Here is a 19165-nt window from a genome sequence, read left to right on the forward strand (position 1 = left end):
CTAAGCAACCGGAAAAAACCTCCCACGTTGCCTGTACACCTGCTCTGAGACAGCAAACTCTTCCTCCTACTACGTTGCTTCAGCAGCTTTATTGTACATCAAGCTGAAGGAGAAGGGCTGATCCAGCACACCCTCCCTGTCTCTAAAATTAGCGGCAGAACTAAAGATGAAATCGAGTGTTGAGTATTTCTTGGCAGATACGTGTAACTCTGCATGTGCCAGTAATGTCTCCTGTGGTATGCACTAAAGCTGGTGTAGAAATGGTGCTGTAGATTTCAGAGAAGCTCTTAAAACGACATGTGTTCATGCTACGAGAATCTTTACTATTTCAGCTTTTCATGTATCCATTTTCAAAGATGCAGTCCATAAAATTAGCCTCTACGTTATTTTTATGCAATTTTCCCGTTGCTTAGTCATAAACATCCAAGACTGTTTGAATCATATAATATAGGTGACATAACAGTCTTTAGGTAATCAGACACGCTCCTGCTTCTCACCATTCTTAAAGCTAAGGAAATTAGCTTTCTAAGAGTGACTCTCTACCCCCTGAATTTGAATCCATTGACCGTTTATGAGTTATGCTGCATTTCAATACTTTTCAAAAAAATTTCTTTCTCCAAAACTTTTGTCTGAAAGTGTAGTTAGCTTAAGCACTTACACAGGACAATATACTCACAAATAATTTCAGGAAGAAAAAAACTGAAATTTTTGGTTGAATTGATTCAGAACTTTTTTGTTGGGGAATAAAATCAATTATTTGTGCAGCTTTACCATACGACCGTTTTCAATCTTATGTCTTTGTTCTCATCCATGAAGTATTCCCAAAAAACCCAAACAGTACAGTGCATGCTTTCACCTCACTGCATCTACAATTCTGATAAATGAAAGGATATGTAAAATTACTTACTGAACACATCTCCTCGGGGTTTCTGAGGATCTCTCTGGATCCTGTTGTCATCTGTAATTCCTTGGGAAGGTGTAGTTTCAAAGGGAACATGTGAAGGCTCTTCAGTTGTTATCTGAGGAGTTCTTTGTGGTGGTAGTGTAGGTCTTAACGTCGTAGACTGAGGTGCTGTTGGAAGTGGAGGCCTTGTCACTGGCTTCGTTACTGGCCTTGTTGTCATCGGCACATACCTAATGGTTGGCTTTGGTGTCAGTCGAGTCGTCGGCACGGGTGTAGGTCGAGTCGTCGGCACGGGTGTAGGTCGAGTCGTCGGCCTGGTCACTGGCCTTTCTGTAACAATAGCAGGAACATACGGTGGTCTGAGGGGTGGTTTTGTGCCTCCATTAGGAATCCTATTACTTATACCACTACCTCCCTTAGGGAGCGTGCTGTTGCCCTTGAATATATGATATGGGCCAGGTGGTTCAATCATAACATTAGGAATAACTGCAAAGAGAATCAAAATGGGACCAAAACCGACATCTGAGTCTCTTGCTCCAGAAACTTAACAGTTTCATTATGACATGGACAGTCTTTGCTGAAATCATTTATCTTCTGAATGTTTGCACTAATTAGAAACATACTTTAGCATCAGTATTGCTGAGTGATCACATTCCTTTAGATAGTACTTCTCACTACAGCAGTTTAGAGATGATTTAGAATGACTGAGGGCCAAGAGACTTCCATCCCCACCTCCTCCCAAGCATCAACTTTGTTTCAGAGACGGTAAAACTTACCCAAAAGCATTGTTGGTAAAAAAGCATGGTCAGGAAGATGTGTGTTAAGCAGCCCTCTAAAGTACACAAGTGTGTACTCAGGAGCGGAGGCAAGTTTAGTGAGACTCCAATGTTACAACCATTTTGGTCACAGATGGGCAGATACTTTTGCTTAAGAAAGTTATCTTTCAGACCTCTCCACTTGTAAACTTTTCTCCTTGCCAATAAGCATTAATTATTTTACAGAGATTGAACCTAAGCCAATAGTCTAGCCTTCAATTAGATCTTTACCTTTGCTAAAAAACCCCCAACATTAAACTAAGTCAATGGCATGTTTTCAGCCTCCATAAAAAACAAAAGGTGAACTCAGCACCGCTTACGCCACAGTGACAGTGCCTAAAGCACCATCCCCCCCCAGTAGTCCATAAAGAAAGGATGGCAAATTTTAACTTGGTTTCATAAGGGGAGTTTCTGCAGACATGAAATGCAAGAACATCTGTTTTGTTATTTATAATTTTCTATTTGTTAATAAGCCTTTTATATCTCACTGGAGATCTTAAAAGCCCCAAGAAGAACTCCAGTCACATGTTTTGTGTACAAGTGTTTCAAGTATAACACACAGTTAAAATGAAGAACTACTGTTTGTTAAACAGTGAATTGTTTGATGATAGCAGGTAAAAAGTTTTTCTCTCAGACCACGTGTTTATTCTTTTGAATACAGAATCACAGAATACCCTGTGCTTTTTACATTATGGTATATTAAAATATAAGATGCACCTTAGGACTATGTTCCAGTAACACCTGTGAAGCGTGTTCACATATAACTGCAAGCACTCAGGATGTGAAAGATACCTCAGCCAGATCACACTACCGTGGCAGCTACAGCCAAAGGAAACAAGTCCACAATAGTACTGCTCTTTAAAGAGATCAGTGAGTCACCAAAGACCAGAATCCATGTATGAACACAGGGTCCTCAAAAAGATTCAGCAGATGTTATAGAGCTGCACAGTCCTGAAGGATGTCAAATGTGGAGAAGATCCAATGGCCTGTTCTGTACCAAGGGGCACAGCTGCTTCTCCCAAGAGAAAGGTGAGGAAGGGAATTCCCCCAGAGAAATCCTCCCTCTTGGCTCTGCTCGCATCTAGGGAGCAGTGGGGAGTGGATGGGGTGAGCTGCTGACATGGGCCAGTCGCAGAGTGTACATAACAACAGGGTATGAGTAATACGTACTGCTTGACCAGACCTACCCTGCTTACTCAGTTGTACTCATCCTGAAGCAATCTCTAGCATGAAGCTGTGAATAGGGAGAGGTGAATTTCTTCCTAATTATGAAAATGTCTCAGGGAAAGGTATTTTTACCAAGGCACGCTAAGACTCAGAAAACTCTGACTACATTCCCTGGCCTCTTATTAAGTATTAAAAATAGTTAAGAGAAACTGAGCCTGATGGTGCTGTATCTCAAAATTTACAACATGGGACACATTTACTTTTAGAATTCCTTTTTTAAAAGGAGCATTACATACGTATGCAGTTTGTTCCATTGTCTCTGTACCCTTCTTTACACTTGCATTTGTAGGATCCTGGTGTATTGTAACATCGTGAAAAACTACCGCACTGATGGCGGCCAAGGGAACATTCATCTATATCTGCAACAGAAAGTTACATAAAAAACCATTTACATTACAGAAACTCGACTTTCCACTTATGCCTGCAAAAACACAAACAGTAGTATGGTCATTAGGAAAATATTAATTTTGAAAAATTTAATAAAACTGAATTGCCAGGGGGAAAAAGAAGATAGACAGTCACAATCAACGCGGTGATACAAACGTTAGGGTAAAAGGGACTACTGTGCAGCTCTGGTATTGCTCAGCTTATACCTTAGCATCAGCTTCAATGATGTGCTGTGGGTAGACTGCAGTTGAGATCATGAAGATCACAATTTTAATAACCACTTCTTAAAGGTGACATGATAAGAAAAGAAAAGCTGAGTGTAGGAATATGCATGTTAATCACACAGGTATCAAACTGTCTTTTCATAAAATGATTCCCCTATTATACATCTGTATAGTTGCTTCTACATCAAGTAGAAACTGCTTGAAACATCTTATATGGCATTTCCATGTTTGTTATGTAAGCAAAAATCTCCAAATTCCAGTGCTCTCCAAAAAATATACTTAAACAAACATAAAGCAGTGCCTCAGTATCTCCACATGATTCATTTTTCAGTGAAAGAATCATAACCAGATGCAGCCCTGGGAAACTAAGACAGTGGAACCTGGGAACATCTTTGTTGAAGGGCATACACCAGCTGCATTCCAGTCTCGTGTCCAGACAAAGACAGGTTATTTCCCAATGCCTGCCTTTTCCCCACCTGTCTTTAGGGGAAGGAAAGCTGGGCAGCCTGGGTTGGAAGGGGCTGGGGTGTGCTCTAGCCACCTTGTCTTATCTTGGATCTTGGGGCATGCTGCGGAGCACACCTGCGTTACAGCTCAGACCCAGCCTAAGCTCATACGCTGCTCCAAACCTCCCACTGCCTGTGCCACAGTGAAACCCGTGAGGACAAAGGCTTTGGAGAGGAATTCCTGGGGTCATCAGCTTTGCTCTCCCACTAGCTTCCATGGGAGAACCAGTTACAAGAATAAGGGCCAAATATATGCTTTCTTTTTCACAGCCTATTTCTATAATCCACCCTTTTCTAAAATACAGCACAACCTAAACCAACCTGCTTTAACATTTCAGCCATAACATTTCAGTAAACATTCCTCTTTAAACCATTAATTTCAGTTTAGAATATGCAGCTCTATTACGTGCACATAAGAAAAAGTTGTTATTACCATGGCATTGGTATTTGCCTCCGATGTACATTAGATCAAAGCCTTTGTGACACCTGCAAATGTAGCTTCCGAACGTATTGACACACTGTCTAAATCGTGGACAGATAACTCTCCCAGTAGCACATTCATCAATATCTGAGGAAACAAAGGAACTGTATTATCCTTAATAGCAGTTAAAATACAATCTATACTATCTAAATTAAACTGGTTTCACATAATGAAAACGTAAAGAATAGCCAAAGAATTTTTGATAAGGTCCTTTTGACTACAAGGTGGTCAGCCAGCAGTAATACCTGAGCACTTCTTCTGGCTGTGACATGTCACTTCAGCTCTTGGTCACACCCCCACATTTCTACACCTCCTGTGCCAGAAGCCGTTACAAATATGAGTGACAAGAGATGCACTGGCATAATGAGCATTGCTACTGAATTTGGAAGGCTTGCTCTATGCTCTTGCCATCCTGGTACCCATCCCCTTGGAGAGATGTTCTCTAAGTCCCCACAGATCCCACAACAGCTTCTTCTTCAAGGCCACATAACACTCATCCTTAAAACTGTAACGGTACTTGTCTGAAGAAAAGCTGTTTCGTGTTGTTTGTGCAACTTTCTTTTGTCCCACTAAGCCCTGCCTGGTTATAAAGACAGCACCTGGATTTACAGGCAAGGAATAATAATAAAAACTACTCCGGTAATTATTTTTCTGAAATACGCCTAAAATATTGTTCCACTAGCACAGGTCATACGTGCATATTCAAAGTACATCACCCTGCAGTAGGAAGCGGTTTGTTTTGTTAAAACCTCAGGTGTCCCTAATCCATGACCTGCCCGTTGAGCCTATCAGGGAATCTTCATCTGTTCAGGACTTGCTCTAAACAGAGTTCAAGCTAATGCCAGAGGTGGAGTATTTCTGGGTCTCCTACCAGTTAATTACCATAGGCCAAATGCTCTTTGAGTACCTGCTCTTTGCAATCTCTTCCGCTGCACGGTGCCGGTGCTGTAGCCGACCCCTCTTTCACAGAGAAGTTGGACCTAAACATCTCTGAGGTCCAGGCAAGGACAGAGGAGTGGGAAGACACGGGTGATGCTCAGTAAATGTCTGATGCCTCTCATCTCCCAGAAGCTGCTGTTCTTCACACTAACAAGCCAGGCAGAGGCCCAGGAAGCAGCCAATGCTCACCCACTGCTGCTTTCGCTGCCTGGGAAACTCTCAGGAGAGGTCAGGCTGACACACAAAAGCTGCGTGCGCTACCACTCACTTCGTAGCCCTTGGACACCAGGCTGAAGCCTGCTGAGTGCTTGAACCCTAATTTTTCACCTGCCATGCACGGCTGCCTCTGACGCACACCGCTCCCGATGTTTGCTGGTTATCTACAGGGCACGGTTCAAGCCTTTGCTCTGCAGCTCTATCAGGCTCTTGATCTATGGGAAAGCAAGATTTTGCTCTCCACACAATTCTTTTCCCAAAAGGAGCACTTCAGCCACAGGTGTCAAGAGTGCAAAACAAAGCTGAGTGATTGATGCCCTGCTGCTTGTGAAAGAGGCCAGAACAAGGCAGAGAGAACCCTGAGCCTCTTGCACAGCGCAATAAAAATGTTACCACAAAACTGCCGGTTAGTAGGGGAGATGCAGCTTCAAATCCTCCAAGCTGTGTTTCTCGCAGCCAAAGGAAGTGATCTAAAGCCATGAATTACTGGCGGGATGGGCTCTCCCAGTAGCTCCTGCTGGCACTGTCCCACTCTGCATAAGGAATTACTGAGGACAGCAAGGATTCGGCCCCTCAGCTCCCACACTCCTGGCCCATCAGACCGCTCCAAAATAACAGCTCTCCGTTACGCTCAGATGGGAGCGCTTCTACAACGCTGCGGTAGAGGCCTGAATGAGAAAGAAAACGAGGCCAATACTGGGCACCTCTCCACATGCCTGCATCCCCCTATAAATCTGCCTCTTGATTTGAATCCATTATTAATATTTTAGGCTTTGAGTACATTATTAACAGTTTTACAACTTCTACCACGTTCCTTACAGTCACTTAATTTACAAGCCACAATTTTCTACTCATTATTAAAATATTATTTCAAGGCTGCAAATTTCAGACTCTTGATTACTATTAGGTTTTGGTTTGTTTTGTTTTTTTCTTAGCTTTAAATCGCAACTTCAAAAAAGAATTCAGTAAGAAAAAGATTAGCAACTGAATATACATCATCATGGCATGGATTATGTTCTTTAAAACCTAAGGTACCTTGTCCTGCCTTTCTCTCTGCATATATTCACGTTTTTGCAAATTCCCATAAGGCAAAAAGTATGTTAGATGATGACAGCACTGTAGTGGTATTGTTTACTTTTCTAGGCAGTTATACATCGTAAAGATATAGGACTGAACTGTAATCAGTACAATGCTGAAAACTGATGCAAAAAATAATGGAAAAAAGTAACTGTCCACTGCTTGCACTTAATATGAGAGGTGGGTGGATGCTCGTTACTGGTAGGAAAACCACTTTTCGATCATTAGCTAGAAGATGGTACGCAGTGCTTACAATTAGTTTCCTACAGTTTTCACATAGTATGGTGACTGTGGCTTCTTTCAAGTCCACGGACCCATGCCAATTCACACCTGGGCCCAAACGGTGTAAGGCTGTTTCCCTTCACCTGCTGCAACATGCCGCGGCCCGTGGCTGCTTCCTATGAAAACCAGGGCGTGAAGGGGCGATTTGCTTCTGATCTCAGCCTGGTCTGCCCTGGAGCTGCGCGCCCAGACTCAGCGCCAGGGAGCTGCTCCAAAGGCACATAATACAGACAGCACCTCATGTCTCTGATGGTCAGTGTTCAAGAGAAGCAGAATTACAAATTCTTCCTTCTCTACCGCTGTTAGCATGACCATATTGCCAACTCAAGTGCTAAACAACTATGAGACTGATTTAAAAATAATATGATTTTTAAGTTTACAAGGCCATATTTTCAGGTTTCTATACACAACCAAAACAACTAGAAAGAATTTAGTTTACAGTGAAAATAATTTTCAGTCCTCAAATAATTTCAGACCTTCTGAACCTGAAAAATGTGCATACTGCTAATTTCATTAAATGAAAATCTCAATCCAAAAAGCTGGCGATACTGATTGATTTATTGATTCGAGTCCTTAATCAATTAATTAGTCAATCTGTATTTTCACTGAATACTTTGCTGAATTCTTTTTCAATTCATTGTTAGTTACTTTATATGATTTACCTTCATAGCCAAATTGTTTGGTGGCTCTTTACCGATTGTCTGGAAGGAACATTTTAACAGAAGAATGATCAGCATGGGTTAAACTAAGAACAGAATAATGCCTAGAGGAATTTCCACCTGTGCTAAAAATAAGCATTACATTCCCAGCTGTCTTGCAAACTCTCCTCAAACAAGGATTTCATGAGCTGCAGCCAATGCGCGTTTCAATTTTTTTAACATCATCTGCACTTGCTATTTGTATGCAGCAATACCCAGACCCTTGCTGGAGCTGACAACCTCCCCAACAGTGATGCGCTTGTACATACATGAGGAAAAGGCACAGTCTTAGCCCCAAAAAGCTTCAGTTCTTGGAGGTATTTACCGGTTTTAGTACAATTCAAACTTAACAGAGAAATAACACAAAAAGGGTGCAGTCACAATCACTTCTTACCTAAAAAGGGGGGTAGATCATGTTATGACCCATGAAGGGCAGACAGCTCTTGCTGTGACTACTTTCTGTGTATTATACAAGACTGCTCTGAATTCTTTGTGGAAAATTTTAAAAATAGGTTATGAAATCAACCTGAATGATGCACACTCAACTGAAACCTGGGTAGAGTTCTTCACCTGTTTGCAACTCTTTGAGTGTGACCATCTAGCCAATTCGTTATCCATGGGGTGGTCCATCTGTCAGATCTGTGTCTCTCCAATTTAGGGACAAGCATGTCATGCAGGACGGTGTTAAATGCTTTGCACAAGTCCTGGTAGATGACGTCAGTTGCTCTTCCCTTATCCACCAACGCTGTAACCCCATCACAGAAGGCCACCAAATTTGTCAGACACGATTTGCCCTTAGTGAAGCCATGTTGTCTGTCACCTATCACCTCTTTATTTTCCACGTGACTTAGCAGAGTTTCCAGGAGGATTTGCTCCATGATCTTGCTGGGCACAGAGGCGAGACTGACTGGCCTGTAGCTCCCCAGGTCTCCCTTTCTTCCCTTTCTAAAAATAGCGGTTTATGTTTCCCCTTCTGTCAGCAGCAACTTCACCAGACTGCCAAGACTTCCCAAATATGATGGATAGTGGCTTAGCGACTTCATCCGCCAGTTCCCTCAGGACCTGCGGATGTACCTCATCAGGTTCCATGGACTTGTGCACCTTCAGGTTCCTTAGATGGTCTTGAACCTGATCTTCTCCCACAGTGTGCGGTTCTTCATTCTCCCAGTCCTTACCTTTGCCTTCTGCAACTTGGGTGGTGTGGCTAGAACACTCGCTGGTGAAGACTGAGGCAAGAAAGTCATTGAGACTTCAGAAAGCCTCCAACTTAGAGCTGAGCCTGCTCCCTACATCAGGAAATCTAGAACCTGTCACTTGCTCTGCCAACAAATTTTTGGTCAGCATGGGTCAGCCACTTGAAGAACCACCTTCCCTGTGGATAGCCATGATACCCAAATGGATAATTAGGGCATCCACATTCTCTTACATTCCTTCAGTGCAAGCGTTGTCACTGATTATGGAACTGTAGCACTGCATAGAATATAAATAATAAAATCACTGGAGCATCATATCCACTCAGGATGTATAGTTAATGACTAACAAAATCACATGTCACACTGTTCTTCAGACCATAGTAGGCTGGTGGCACAATAAAGTCTGATTAACCATAGGCACTGTTTCCATGTTCACAACAGTGGGAACAAAACATTTCACTTTTACACAGTCTGAATTCCTGAGTTTATTTTAACCTGGAGTTTTCACAGCATGGAAGAAAGACAGCAGCTTCAAACCCATTAATATTAGGAGTGTGCACAGACCTTCGCTTTGTCCCAGTACAATCTCAATGATTTGCACAAATTATCCCTCTACTCCCTGAGCCTAGGCACCACCTTGTTGGGTATGAGGGAGAGCTGACCTCCCCATTCCTTTTTTTTTTTTTTTTTATTACGCAGGCAGGTATTTTGGAGTTTCTGTTAGCAATAGGTTACAATGATCCAGTAACAGGAGTGGTACAGGTTGAAGGCTTGTATGCCAAGCAGCCCGTGCAAGTTTTAAGCAGTCAATGAAACTTGCAGGACTGGAGGAAAACATTGGTGATCTCTGACACAGACCACTTGAGAGCACCTGAGCAACATGCCTATCCCAATGCTCATTAGTAACATCTTTAAACTGCATGTATGATGCATGCTAAATACATCTGATAAACTCTCCTGAACTGTGTTCAGTGTAAGGATAAAAACATTTTGGAGAAAAAAAACATTAAATCCACATTTGATCACCTACCTACACAAGTCCTGCCATCAGGCCCCAGCTGCAGTCCTGGAGAAGGACATCGGCAGCGTACTTCCCCTTTCAGTACATCACAGCCATACTGACAGTTTGCCATCGAGCAAGAAAGGGCATCTAGGAAAAAATAATTGAACATATTCAGATAAGGACTCTGATCAGTACCGGAAAATGGGTAGAAACTTTGGAGAATTAAGGCGTTGTATAATTATATAGAAGTGTGAAAATGCTTGTTGAATTTGACAGGTATCCATTCAGGCTTTAAAGAGCAAATACATATGCAGTAAATTTTTTCTTTCCACAAACTGCATCTCTAAGAAAATAAAAAAAGAAAGCCACGACAATTGAAGCGAATTGTGTCATGGAATGCAGCCCCCATGAGGAATATAAAGCCCAGTATGTAGTATAAACCTTCCTGGACAGTACTGCCATTTTAAAACAGGAGTATCTTTAATTAAAGGTAATTTCTCTTCCCTTCTCTCTGTCCAGACACTCAAAGTATCCACTTTTATGGGAGCAAGTAGGAACCTGATCTCCAAAGAGATGACAATACAATTTTATACCAGTCAAACAACCAACATCTGCAGCTTTAACGATTTTACATTCATAAGGACATACTGCAGAACTGCAGGTGTCTTGCCGCAATGAAAACTGCAAGCACTTGTCCTTGAAGGCCAATTAACAGTGATTTACAGCACTGAGAATGTTTCTGGGGAAACCTGTAATAAAACTAATAAAATATTTGCTCTTGTTTTGTTCAGCCTAATTTCATTAGAAAAAAAGAAGCTCATCTTTTGCAACTGCCTGATTTCCAACAAGATTCATCTTTTATTTTGGGATTCATCTTCATTTCATAAAAGTTTCCCAGAGAAAGCCAAGCAGGGATCTTGAAGACCGTGAAAAAAGCAAGCAACAAGCCTTGCCGTACTTGAGCACGTTCCATCTGGCATAAGCATGTAGCCGTTCAGGCAGTAGCACTTGTAGCTGCCGTAGGTATTCATACACCGGTGTTTGCATGGCCGTGGCTTTAGTCCACACTCATTTAGATCTGAAATGAAGGGTACAAGGGAAGGGGGTGGGAAAAGAAAACATACAAGCTATGCGTGAAAAAAACTACTAGCTCAAGTTCCTGGAGAAAGAAGGACAAATATGGCAATTAGCTTTTTATATGCAGCCTAGCTGACAGCAAGTGTCCAGAATATCCTGCACAAAGGTTCGTCCCTCCTGCCAAGTGGCATATTTTCTTCTGTTTCACAAATATCCTTTCAGAAATGACAGTATTAGCATTAGATTAAGTGCCAACAGAAGTTTCACTAGGAAATGCCCAAGCTCAGGCTGCCCACATCTCGCCACTGTTCATGTCGATGCCATGTCCAGGACCAGCCAGAACACTGGAGGAGGAGGAGGGAGAAAGCAAATGTCACTGCTCCAATCACTATCAGCGATTCCGATAGCGATTCAGTGATTCACTATCATGCTTCAGAATTAGTCGCAAAGGAAGGTAGGAAAGCTGATGCTAACCTACTTTGAGAAAATTTATTCCTTACCATCTAGAAAATACTGAAACAAAAGTACCTAACATCAGTGATATTTGTCAAGGACTATCCGTGAAGGCTCCTATTTCAGATTTACAATTTAATACAGAATTAATGACTTAAACTGAAAATATTCAGCCTACAATTTTCACATTAGTAGACATGGCTTCTAACAAGAAGTAAAGATTGAGCGAGCATTTCCTTCAGAATTCTCTCCCAAGAATATATGTTGGTTTTATCTGGGTAAACGAGATTAACCTGTTACTTAGTTATTTGTGTACTGATGAGTAAAGACAACAATACAGGTGAAAATAATAAATCTATTCACAAATCCAGCCAGCAAGTACTTAAACAACTGAGTTACCGACCTTCATCTCTAATATTGCACAATGCTGTCTGGAGCTCAGTTACAGTAAGAGAGTCACTGTTATTTCCAGGAACTTTTCAAAGAGCCATTTCCACTATTAAGCACATTCTCATCAAAAGTCACTCCCTAATTCACGTAGCAGAAAGGTAAGCTTTGGGGCTCCTACCGTGTGGTAGACACACAAACACAGTCGCCACTTTAAAAAATGCCAGCTGAGAAGGAGACGCATGCATTCTATGGACTAGATATGAAGGCTTAGAATTAAGACGTTAAAATAGAAAGACAAATATACCTCTGGTTAGAATTAAGTCAGTAATTCTTAACAGTGTTTATGTGTATCATTAAATCTGTTCCCTTCTGACCTACTTTTTTTTTTCCATCTTCATGGGGTCAAGGAAAAGTGAGTGTCACGCAGAGAGGTATTTGTGCCTTCCCACAACACTTCCCCTGACTGATGGATATGACCGTTTTTACTTCCTTTTCCAAGGCCTTGGGAAGAGCAGCCATGTTTAGGGATAAGAACACTTCCTGCTCCCTCCTGCTGCGAGAGGGTAGTGGTTAGGGACATAATTTTCCCGTTCTTCCTGCAGAAGGCTGAACAGATGTTTCTCGGAAGCCTGAAGGGAAACATTTGCTCCTAGAGTGGTGAGGAAGACCAGGTGGGCACAGGCAGGACTTCAGTGAGTTGTCAAAATAAGGGCTGGACCTGTTCCTGACAAACAAGGAGCGATGACCATCGCCACAGTCTTCCTGGGGATCATGCGTTGCAGAAAGAGCATCCCTTTGCAACTCTCACTCTTTGGGAATTTGAAAACATTTGAAACATACTTCTCCCAGCAGGCACCAACGCCACAATCACAAGAGCATGCCTGCTGCATTTAAGAGAAACAGCTGTAGAAGAGATGTACATTTTCTACTGTGAAAGTGGGATCTTCAGCTAAGATTTGTGACTATTGATAGAGTAAGCGCACAGGTCAAACAGAAAAGCAGCAGATGATTATGTCAGAGAGGAAGGGCGAGTTTTCATTGTGAAAATCTTTCACTGTGAGAACGTTCACATAAAACTGCTCAATAATAAACAGACGAAAGCTCATTATTTTGGGACACAAACTTCTCTGGGCAGCATAAAAAGCTGCTTTTTTCTTTCTTCTGTAAAACTTAGTACAATTAGGCAGCTCCTGACAGGCATTTTAGCTGCGTTAACGTATTTATTAGACATGCAACATGTCTGTTGTTAAAGTCATTGTTAAATTCAAAAACTCTGTCAGAGTTTGACTTCAATTACTAAAAGTATCCCCAGAGAGCCCACACTATTGACTGTTCTGAGATTCATGGACAACAGTCATTTTGCAGTAAGAGAAAGAGAAGTTCTGTAAGTCTAAAATATCTGCGTTCTTCCTCTTTTGTACAAAAAGCATCACTTTACAAAATAAATGCACAACAGAGCTAAGTATAAAATACTTAACTAGAAGCAGGGAGAGAACGAGGAAAGGTAATGCTGAAACCAAGCTGACAGGGCAGGATTTTAACAGTGCCTCAGTTAACTTCTACTGCTTACATCCCACTGCACTTCAGCTCTTAAATTCAGATACTCCTGAAGACTTTACCCTTAAGAACTGTCTCACATTTATTTCCAGGGCTACAACCACAGATCCAAAGTTGAAAATGATAAGAATTTCTGACCATTCTCACTTTACCATCTTGCATAAAGTACAGATTACATGATGAGCCTTAAATAATTGGATCTTTCTATGTGACTCAAATACTACACCGCCATTTGGTACAAAATATTCTTAGTACAGAAATGAAAGCTGTGGTATTGACAAATAGCTATTAGTAACATACTCTGAGAATAACACAATCTTAAAAAGTAGGTGCAATCAACTGTATTAGGATATCACATCACACGATTTTCATTTGTGGAATTTTGACCACATTATTTCTATTGTCTTCATTTCATTCTGTTTCTGCCTGTCAACCAATGCTGTCAACATCAGCTTTCGATTCACATCTTAAAAAACATGCTGAAAGTCAAATGCCTGTGCCTTGAAAAAGTTCAGAATTTTTTAACCTTGGCTGACATAACAGAACACTAAGGTCACAAGGCAGCAGAAATAGGCTGTTAGCACACCACCACTTAAACCTAAACCTCACGTGTCACGGGTTTTCACTTTTGCCTTTGACATTAGCTACCAGAAAGATGTTTTTAACCTTACGGAGTCAGAACAAATGCTACTGTTTAGGAAAACGAGTAGTGGCAGTGCTGGGGCTGCTTAAGAGAGAAGCCAGCCTGCAAAGGGGTTAGGTGCGTTAGAGCATACTGCTCAGCCCATCTTATTTTCCCCAAAACACATCTTTTCTTTTTTTCACCAGCACGGATGGGCACAGTCGGAAACTGCAGGACAAGCACCGCTCAGTTTCCCAGGAGGCACACTGTACGATTACTGGCAGGTCCTGCTGGTTCTACATAAAGGCCTGTATGAATATGCTGACAGCTCTCTTGATCCACCTCCGTGCACCCATCATCTGTAACAGCGGGCTTCCCTAAGGAGTCCGGATGTACTGCACATGGACTGGGGGAGCGCCGAAACATTCCTGCTATTTATATGCTCTATTTGTTTGCGTGTTTCTTGTCCATTAATTAAGGTCTATTTTTTCAATAACAGGTTCAGGCTAATGTTAGCAGTCAAAAAATCAGCCGTAGGAACATACCTCTTGAACAAATGCTGGTTACTTATAAACTGTGTATTTCAAGCAACTTCTATAAAGACATCTCAGTATAAATGTCTATGCATCAAAAGAGGAAATAAGAAAAAAGCATAAGTTTCCTCTAAAAAAACTGAAAGCTAAAATATATAAACTCGAAGGGTAATAAAAATAACACTTTCACATTGTTTTTCTTTTTAATAAAATACTGTAATTTCTTTTAGTCACTTATAATCTGTCACTGGAATTTAAAATATAAAGCCCAACACTATTAAAAAGTTTAACAAATGCCTTTAATTTCTTGTGGGAATGTCCACTCACCGTCCTGCACTTGAGAATTCATTGTTCAGGCACTTAAATTCCCAAGTTGCCTGCAATTGTATAGTCAATGCAAATCCATCATTCTTAATTTCAAAATAACGTTAAGACAGTAGTGTACATAAAAGCAGACTGACAGTTCGGGGCAGTATGGAAAGCAGGTCTATAACATAAGCGCAGGCTGCTGAGCACAATTATTTTATTTTTAAGGAAATTAAATGAAAATGTGAATGCAAGGAAAGGACAAGAGTGCTGACAAATCCGGATGTGACTTCTTTGATTACTGTGTGGCACCACACATGATGTTGGATAATGACCGACTTCAGTGCACACCTAACAATGAGGCACTTACTCCTAGGAAGGTGCAATATACACTGCTATTTTCTTTAATTAGCTTTTGCAGAAGACTCCAGCACTCAGACCCTTCCTGCCTTTTTCTGCCTATTAGCTGACTTGGATCAGGCAACACAAAGGTCAAATATTTAACACCAAATTTACTCAGACTTTGAAAACAGAAAAACAGGGACCAGAAACCAGGTAAAAAACCCAAACTGTTATCACCACACTATAAACAGTAGATCAGTTTTCATTTCCCGCAACTATCACACTACCATGTCAAATGTATGAGAGATTTGTATCACCCTAAGAGAGTTTTGTTCACATCACTTAGTCTGATTAATCGACAACTGCCAAACGCAGAAGTTAGCAATCCTCATTTTCTTCAACTTCCAGCTTTATGTAAATCACAGTTTTGTCTTTACGTAACCTGATAAACAATTTCCATCACTCTCACTTTACAAAGCAACTCGGAAACAAATAAAAAGCGCAGGCCCTGAAAGAAGAGCAGAGGAAAGGAAAAAAAAAACAAGTTACAACCATGAATATGGTGGAGAGTCAAGCTTTTTCCTGAATACAGGCACAAAGCATCAAGGAAATACAATCAGTTATTTGCTCCGCATGCTAATGACACTGCGGGTTCAGCTTTTGCATACAGCCATCAGTCTATTAGCTTCCAACCCCTTGGCAAGAACTTGTATTACTGTTTCAAGCCGTGCAGCTAGAAAGAGCACGCCATCTGAAATACAGGACCATCTCACCCCTTGATGCTATATTTTTTGCATGATGATCCAGGGGGCGGAATAGAAGTGCTTCACTGCTCTGACCAGGTGGACTTGTATTTAGCTGCTTATCTTCACAGGATGGGAAGGAGGCATAATAAAAATGACCAGATTGTTGTAATATACATTACTTCATCATTAAAAATAAATAAATAAATAAAGTGCTGACAAGAACTGCATTACAAAAAGAGAAAGTAGCAAACTTTTGCATCATGTTCCTGGAACAAACAGGATAAGAGGACAGTAAGTTACAGAAAAACTGCCTTACGTTCTTTGCTTAAAAGCAGCCTTTTGCAGCCACACAAAGTTACCCTGCATTTCAACAATTCATATTTGTCTGTGAACATAGATCTTACTGAAGCGCAAATATCAACTTTCTGATGAACACATTTTGAAAGAAGTATTAGTTCTGTTATTATCACTATAAATTAGAGAGCTGGCACAGGGTATTTTCTTTCAAGTTGCTCAGCTTTTTTCTTAACTGGTTACAGCTGTGAACCTGGGATCAAAAAGCTAGAAGGCAAACACTGAAGCCGCTCAGGAGATTTGAATGCTGTGGGGAGAGCACATGGTTAGCTCTTGCAAAGTCACTGCGATTTAGTTGCTGAATGTCACAACATAATAAAAGAGATGGTTATCAGCTCATCTTAACTTCTAAGTGACCTAAAACGTGGTCTAGATTGCCACTGGATTGCCACTGGCATTGCCAGCGCCGCTGGAAAAAGACAAGCATCCAGGCATTATCAAACAGTTGAGGTTCAACAGTTTTGCTGTGAGGCTCAGTTCTTCTCTTGGATCAGTCCCTGGAATATGGCTTGATCCACAAGTATGAGATGTAAAGCCTGTTTATCAGCCCTCGTACCCAAAGAATGCCTTCCACTAAGAACCTAAGCATATTTTACAGTCCAGCACCATTCACACATACTGGAAAGACATCCATCTCTGCAGAGGAACTCCAACATTTCTTTTGCCCGCTGTCCTGGTTTGAGGTAATACAGAACCAATTTTCTTTTCAGTAATTTTACTTTTCAGTTAAGCCTCCTTTAACTCTGAAATTAATGGCATATTCTGCAGACACTGTCTGCTACCACAGTGATAAGGCCTGATGTTTATGGTTAATGCCAAGGGATGCTATGCAGAGAGGCTCTTGCTTAGACTTAACTGCTATAACAACCAAGGTCAGCTAACTTTGTTGTGTGCCACGTTGGAAGGTTGGAAGCAGAAGAGTGTAGAGGGGTCCCACCTGCAGGGAGGAGCGGACAGGACAGGTGACCCAAAACTGACCAACTGGGTATTCCATCCCATCTGCATCACACTCAGTATAAAGTTGAGGGATCAAAGGGGTCAGACCCTTCTTCAATGGCCAGTGTGTGAGGAGGACTCTGTCTGTTTGTCTGCCTTTGATCTCAATCTGTGCGTTTCCAAATCCAGATCCAGAATCCGGTTCCCATCTGCCGCTGGAAGTCTGGACTTCCCCAGTGCCTGGCGGTGACATTATCATCATCCTGGGAGCTTGATACAGGTTTTATATATTGTATATATTTCATTATTTTCTTATCTTTTCTTCTTATTTTATTATTAATATTTCATTAAAATAGTTGCCTTTCTTTTTCAATCCATAAGTCTCTCTCCCTTTTATTCTTCTCTCTCGGGAGAGAAGTTAGAGAGAGCGTCTGTTATTCATTTTAGTGGCCAGCCCAGCCCAAACCACAACACCAACACCATTACTTTCTGTTATCACCAACTGTTATTCTAGAACAGAAAGAAGAAAGATGGCCCATGGACTGAGCAGGACAGGTGCTACATTAAGGTATAATAACATAGGTCACAGTTATCCTATGCAATTTGCATTTCCTCACGGCAAAAGCAGACTCTGCATCCACTATGGACATTCAGGTCTCATCCTAACAGGGAATCAGCACACGGCAAGAACGTGTACCCCAACCCCAGGAACAGCTCAAAGCTCTCACCATAGAATAGAATAGATACAGGCTGTAGTCCCCTGAAACAAGGTACATTTGGGACACCACTGTCAGCAGGCATCTCAGAAACCTCATGCACATCTGCCATGGCAACTTTGTCACCAATACTGTGCAAGAATATTTGATCAATACTGCCTAAAAGGCTTCCTTTAGTCATTTATCACCACATTTTTTCCCTTCCTTAGCATTTAGTGGAAAGTGAATAGTTTAGTTCAAGACTGAAGCCTCCAGCAATTTGCACAGCATTCTGTTGATATTGTTAAAGTAATTAGCACGTATATAAAAACTGTTACATATACATATAACAACTCTTAGTTCACTGCACAGTTTTCAACAAAAGTTCCAGACTGACCAAAACAGAATAATAATGTAGAATAATAAAATCATAACAACCCAGAGTAAAGGGAAAAAGAAGACAGGATACTTTGAAAGATAACAGAATAAAGGAGACACAAATCAAAACTGAAAAATACAACATTCGTGTCCATATCTGTTCAAGAAGGTTTAGTAAATCTGGAAATAAGTATTTATCTAATTTTAAAGGAAATAATTCAATCTAAAATCAACATGTCAAAAGAAGGTTAGCAAACATCAGTGTACATTTTTGAACAACATATTTCTAAATGTCACACTTTTCTACCACACTTCCTCAGCACTCTCACAAAATGTATGAACTTTTTCTGTAGGCTTAGACAACTGGAAAAGGGAAATTCTTATTGAGATATCTTTGTACATGAACATGACCTAGGCATCAAAATATAATAAATCATGCCTCACAACTCTATTTATACTCTATGATCTTTATACCATTACATGTTTTGGAGATCAACTTTTAGCAAAAAAAACACAGTGAAACTATATTGATAATTTAGCAAGAGAACACTTCATCTTTCCAACTCTTAAGTACGCAGTACAGTTTATTGCTATCTAGCTAGTTCACAATTAGAAACACGAAAATGAGAATGTATAGAATAAATTGTTTTTAATTAAACAAATACTATTTCACTATCCAAACCTGAAAATTGTGACTTTATGAAATAACAATTGCTACCATAAGATTTAAATAATTTGATTCCGATTCAGGAGAGCATGTAAATACACACTTTACCTTAATCTCATCGATTTCATCTAAATGAGAGCAATGTTTTCCCCTGCGT

The 19165-nt window shown here is 40.9% G+C and overlaps 1 protein-coding gene across 2 annotated transcripts in view; it reads right to left on the minus strand.

Annotated features, from left to right (window-relative positions):
* Positions 1-19165, minus strand: part of NPNT (nephronectin) — a 54403-nt gene that overhangs the window by 17561 nt on the left and 17677 nt on the right. For both annotated transcript variants that reach the window (XM_074589421.1, XM_074589420.1), the window contains 5 exons: positions 10911-11030; positions 9980-10099; positions 4497-4631; positions 3183-3305; positions 908-1234 (listed from right to left, as the gene is read on the minus strand). In XM_074589421.1, the coding sequence (XP_074445522.1) occupies positions 908-1234; positions 3183-3305; positions 4497-4631; positions 9980-10099; positions 10911-11030 (825 nt within the window). The remainder of the gene's footprint in view (positions 1-907; positions 1235-3182; positions 3306-4496; positions 4632-9979; positions 10100-10910; positions 11031-19165) is intronic.

Source organism: Larus michahellis, chromosome 5, assembly GCF_964199755.1.
Source record: "Larus michahellis chromosome 5, bLarMic1.1, whole genome shotgun sequence".
In the NCBI taxonomy this organism is placed as follows: Eukaryota; Metazoa; Chordata; class Aves; order Charadriiformes; family Laridae; genus Larus; species Larus michahellis.